This window comes from Pteropus alecto, unplaced genomic scaffold, assembly GCF_000325575.1.
Source record: "Pteropus alecto unplaced genomic scaffold, ASM32557v1 scaffold320, whole genome shotgun sequence".
Lineage (NCBI taxonomy): Eukaryota > Metazoa > Chordata > Mammalia > Chiroptera > Pteropodidae > Pteropus > Pteropus alecto.
This window is the reverse complement of record NW_006429963.1, coordinates 928,843-934,645: the sequence shown is the minus strand read 5'-3', so window position 1 is coordinate 934,645 and position 5,803 is coordinate 928,843. Positions and strand designations below refer to the sequence as shown.

Sequence of the window (5,803 nt, the reverse complement as noted above, 5' to 3'; positions counted from 1 at the left end):
CACGCGCCAGCCCACGCCCAGGCCAGCCCCGGCCCCGGGAGGACCAGGCCCGCCGCCGCCGCCGCCCGTAAACGGGCACTTCTGGCAGCCAACGAGGAGGAGGACCGAGAGATCCGAAAGCTGGAGCGGTGCCTCGGCTTGAACAAGCGCAAAAGGAAGGGCGACGACAGCTCCGTGCCGCTCAGCTTTGCTCGCGATGGGCTCGACTACATCCTGGGAGCCCTGGGGTCGGGGGGAAATGGGGGCTTGTACGAAAGCAGCAGTGAGGAAGAGGACGCTGGGCCGACGCTCCCCGAAAGCGACTTGGAGAGTGACACCGAGGACGACAGGGTGGAGGACGAGCAGGAGGTAGAAGCGGGAGCGCAGAGCGAGGAAGAAGAGGAGGGGGACATGCGGGAGGAACAGCCAGAATCCGACGAGGCAGGAGGGAGAGCGGAGGAGGCGGCGGCGGGGAAGAGAGTCCGTTTTGCAGAGGATGAAGAAAGGAGCGGAAACTCCTCGGAGGACGCTGACACAACAGCTCAGGTGTGGTGCACGCGGCCTCGTCCCGCGAGATTCCCCTCAAAATACCGTGGGTGCAGAGCGTGGGACAGGGTGACACAGTCGATGTATTGGTAATTGAGTTGAGTATGGGCAGGTCGGGTTATTCTGTCCACTTTTTTTTTTTTCCCCCTACTTTTCCATAATGAAGAGTTAAGGGAGAAAACCTCTCTAGAGACCTTTTTATCCCAGGGATTTAAGGGCCAGTCCCACCAGTTGTCCTAAGGGGACATCTGCATTCCGAGTTTACTGCCACAGTCTCCAAACCTGACTGAGTCCCCTCCCGCTTTGCTCTTGCCTCTGCCCTTCACTAGGCCTTTTTCTGTCCCACTGCTGCGGGTTTAAAACACAGAGCAACCTGCATCACTCCCTCCGGTACAGTCTCACGTGGAAGGTGGAGTTCAGAGTCCACGCATAGCAGTCACGGCCCTCACCCCCGCGTGCGCCTGAAGTTAGCCCCACGAAATGGCACGCTTCCTATTCCACAGCTGTGACCGGCGCCCCTGCCTCATCCGCAGCCTCCCGCTCTGCGGTTGCTCACCCACCGTCAGCCATGGTCCAAAAACATTAAAAGGAAAGTTCCAAAAATCAACAGTTCTTAAGTTTTTTAATCACGCACCGTTTTGAGTAGCGTGATGAAATCTCTTGCCATCGCACTCCGTCTGGCCCCAGGAGGTGAATCTCCCCTTTGTCCGGCTTATCCGTGCCGTGGACGCTGCCTGCCTGTCAGTCACAGCCGTCTCAGTTATCAGGTGGGCTGTCTCGGTATCTCGGTGCTTGCGATCAAGTGACCCTTGTTTCAGTTAGCGATGGCCCCAAAGCTCGAGAGTAGTTAGTGATGCTGGCAGTTCGGGTATGCTAAAGAGAAGCCGGAAGGGCTTCCTTCGAGTGAAAAGGTGTGTGTAGGAAAAATGTGCCTGCGGAGTTCGGCGCTGTCTGCGGTTCCAGGCATCCGCGGGGGGTCTTGGGGCACACGCCCCGGGGATAAGCCGTAGGTGCACGCACTGCCTTCATCTCTCTCCCTGGTGCCTTGGCCTTGGCCTGGCCCTTCCTGAGCAATCCTTAGCGCTGTCGGCGCCTCTCTCCGGACATTATTTTTTTGCTATTTCTAAGTTTCTTTTCCCTACCTACTGAGGGGTAACTGTTATGCAGTGAGAACTGATGGGTGTCTCGAGAGTAAGTTTCCATGGACATCAGTGTGCTTTCTCCAACTAAGTCTATACTCCCAGCAGCAAGGGTCAGCTTTGCAAATGTTTCTACAGGCTTGTCACTCAAGTCCACCTGGAGTGTTGGACGGCGATCATGGTTTGTAACCCTCCCAGCTGACAGTCAAGGAGATAGTGAGCAGTCGGTCCGTTTTGATTCTATCGTATAAATTTAGATCTAATTTTGAACAAGTTTGAAATTATTTTAGAATACTTGTCCTCCAAAACTGGTGGTATGTTTAACTTAGGTGTTTGTGTGCTGCAGTGCCCGCCAGAAATGAAACCTGGTCACATGTGTAGAATGTCAGGCTCTGTCGGCAGGGCCTGGAGGGGTCTGAGTACTACACAGGGGCGAACAGGACGAGGAAATGGGCTGGCGCCGACGTGAACGGTGACATCCACATGTGCCCAGTGGACTGCCTGTCTAGGACTAGTCTAGGCACGCAGCGAGTGGCTGAGGTTATTAAGCAGCCACGGTCAGTAGTTACCGCTTCTGCCAGTTTGAGGGAATTTAAAAAATTTAACGTCTGAAGGTGAATATAGCAAGGAAAAACGTGCGATTTGTTCAATGTACATTTTTTTATAATTTATTTCTGTCATTTCAAGCAGCTTCTTTGCGAAGATGGTGAGAAGTACATCCCACCTCACGTGAGGCAAGCTGAGGAGACCGTGGATGCCCAGAAGCGGGAAGAACGGGAAAGGCTAAAGAAGCACGTCAGAGGCCTGCTCAACAGGTAACCCTGCCACACGGTTACGTCTTGTCACTTAAAGACATGGTCTCTTCTGAAAATAGAGAAACTGCCCCAGGAATTGAGCTGTAAGTGAGGGGTGGGGCCGTGGCCATTGGTTGGCTCCTTCTGTCCCTGTCTCGATGAGCGCGACCTGGCCAGGCAGGCCACCCACCTTTTCTCTTTGGCCGTTTAGACCCTTCAGGGCTTGAAAGCAGAGGCAGTGTGCACGTGGTTATGCCGAGATTTCCCAGGAGCGGGGAGCGGGGCTGGCCCACGGTGGCCCCCCCGGGCAGTCCGCCCCCTTGCCCTTCCCCAGTCTGTGTGTGGGCAGCTGTCTGCAGCGCCTCCCACCGGAGGCCTCGGTTCCCCGGCCCAGAGTCAGGACACAGCTCCCTCATGCTGCCCCTCTGTGGTCACTCCCAACCCCCCTCCCACCCCTATGGCTTTTTAAAAATTTCTTTTCAATTAAACAATGTGTCCATGGTGCATCCGGGGATTTTACCAAACTGGCCGTTTGAATCCTCAGTGTTAGCACAGGAGCGGTACGAGTCTCCGCGTGCACTTGCGTCCTTCCCCTGCCCCGTGAACAGGCAGCTTTTCTCAGTGTAAGGGACTAAAGATGTTTATGCCAGCTGAAGAGTGGAAAGTGGGAATTTTTCCTGACAGCACGTACCGATGAGCCGGGATGGTTCCCGGCTCTGCCGGAGGACCGCGGGTCAGGACCACTGGGGCATCCCCAGCACGTGCCTGTGGTCCTAGGAGCCCTGTGTGTGCTTCCCAGGGGCGCAGTTCAGCTGCATGACTGCCAGACTGCTGAGAGCAGCTCATCGTGTCCGGTGAATGCTGGCTTACCGGGGCGAGAGCAGACTCGTTTGTGAAGCATCGTGTGCGTGAAATAGGACACATCGGTGGTATCGAGAGCTTTTTCATTTTCTTTTAAATTGACCTGAAACATCTTTGCTGCTCTGTCTTTAATTGTCACAGGTTGAGCGAGCCCAACATGGCCTCCATAAGTGGACAGCTGGAGGAGCTGTACATGGCCCACAGCAGGAAGGACGTGAGCGACACTCTGACGGGCGCCCTCCTGAGCGCCTGTGCCCCGGCTGTGCCCGTGCCCGGCAGGCTGGTGATGGAACACGTCCTCCTGGTCAGCGTCCTTCACCACACGGTGGGAGTCGAGGTAGGGCTGTGACGCTGTCTGCGCGGGGCTCATTCGGTGGCAGGCCTGAGGTGCCACTCGGTCTGTATTCTTTCCTTCTCGGCCACGTTCAGCACTTGACTTTGGCCATTTTGCTTTTCTTTTCGGCCCCCTCCAGCATGTCCTTGTTAATTCCGATGTCGTGGACTGGCCGTCACCTTGGTGTCAGCCACTCTGACACTGACCTTTTTCAGATGTTGAGAGTACAGTGGCTCGTGTACGCTCACCAGAGAGTTTGTGCTGGTGGGGAGATTGTTTTTATAAGTAAGAAACCACCAGCACGTGAGGTACAGATGACCTCCAGTGAGGAGATGTGTGACAGGCCTAGTCTGGCACACACCAGCCGTCACCTGGCCACCTCCGCGTCCTCTGTACAGCTGGTTGAGCGAGTGGCATCAGCAACGAGTGTGTTTGGAGCCTAGCCCGAATAAGCGCTATCGAAGGTTTGTCACCATTGCCTCCTGCGTGAAGGATGGAGAGTCTAGGACCCTCTGGGCGCGGGGCCAGGGACAGGAGAGGGCACAGGCTCCCAGGCCTGTGGGCGGCAGGACCCTTCGGCTCCACGTGCACCACTGTTCAGGGACTCGCTCTCCCGAAGCACTGGCTTCCACCCTGAGAGCCACAGACACATTCACACACCACGCGGAGTCGGTCGCGGGACGCGTCCCCAGGGCCTATCCTGCCCCGATTCGCTGCCATTCCAGGCCTGCCTTAGTGCCCCTGGTCACCCCGCGTCAGACCAGGGCACTTAACCGCCAACTGGCTCAGCGCAGGTGGCATGTCGTGGCGTCCAGTGGAAGCCGTAGTCCCTGCCCCCGCTGCATACCAAGCACTCAATGCACTTGAGCACGTGACATCCTAGCTTCTCACTGATGGCGTAAAGGACACAGAGTGACCCATGCCGGGGCCACGATGGACCGCCAGCTCACACGTCCCCTGCAGCGCCTGCCGGAGCAGGGCGAGCTTCCCGACGCCGCCTCCGTTAACACCTGCTCTGTTCCATGGTGTGGTGGGCGGAAGGCCCGTGCAGGGCTCGGGGAAGCAGAGGAGGGTCGTGGGGACCTGGCGGCAGCCACTGCATCACCGAGTCACTCCAGCACCAATATTAGCTCCCTGCGGGCTCACGTGAGCACCCCCAGTCTGAGTTCCTAGGCAAACTCGAAAACTCCGCAGCGTGCATGTCACTCCCCGTAAATGCTGTGCTGAGTCACGTGAAATGGAATCTGACAGGTGTTGATGCCATTAATTGCATTCACGTGCTGAGAACATACCTGAGTGTATCTCACGCCTGAACTTTCTCGACGTGTTCGGAGTTCTCCCTTTTTGTAGTTACGTTTGAACGTAACGTGGGGGATGTAACAGGAGCGTGAGCTCCTCAGGTCTGTAGAGAAGGCGCCAAGCGCGGAGTTCCCAGGTTCGACCTGTTACCTCCCAGGCCTCAGACACGAGAGAACACACGCGGGCTGTCACCGCCGGCCCCCGTGGAGTCACTGCTCCCTCCCGCCCCTCCCTTTTTCTGGGGCCTCCGAGCACTTGTCTTTGCAGTCTAGTAGTGACCTGTGCATGTCACACTTTAAGCTGTGTGGGTGACCTCGGCACTCACGAGTTTACCTGCCACTCGCATTTGTAGAACCAGCCCTGCTTGGCATCCTGCGGCTCAGCTTGACAGGTCTCAACCTGCCTGCAGCCCCGCGAGTCTGCTCTTTTCCTGGGTTTCCTGTTCCAGTCAGAGCTGGCAGCTCCTGTCACCCAGACGCTTAATCCTTCTCCGGTGGCTGGCCGCACCTGCCAGCTCTGTCACCAGCTCCCTCTTGTGCCCAGTCTCCCTCCCTGGGCCAGCACAGCTGCATTGTTTGGGTCACCAGTTCTCGACTGGACCGTCACCATTACACCACGCGTCACCCTGACCTCCCGCCTCCCTCCAGTCTCAGCCTGACCTTGAGAACGGAGTGCCGGTCAGCAGCAGTACGGTTTAGAGACATGGACGGTGCGCTCTTACTGTTCCTAACGATTTCAGTTCTCCAGGGACCCAGTGGCTGCTGGCCGGAAGCAGCGCCCTGTTGGCTTTACAGGCGGGAGGGGGGGCTCGCGTAAGGCGGGAGCACGCGCTGCTCCGTGCTGTCCCCTTC

General features: G+C 57.2%; 1 protein-coding gene across 1 annotated transcript in view; it reads left to right on the top strand.

Moving 5' to 3' along the window:
• Window positions 1–5,803, top strand: part of NOM1 (nucleolar protein with MIF4G domain 1) — a gene marked incomplete at its 3' end in the record, with an annotated part of 16,106 nt that overhangs the window by 972 nt on the left and 9,331 nt on the right. Inside the window, exons 2-4 of the mRNA XM_025044912.1 lie at window positions 11–525; window positions 2,355–2,479; window positions 3,461–3,656. Coding sequence (XP_024900680.1) covers window positions 11–525; window positions 2,355–2,479; window positions 3,461–3,656 — 836 coding nt within the window. The remainder of the gene's footprint in view (window positions 1–10; window positions 526–2,354; window positions 2,480–3,460; window positions 3,657–5,803) is intronic.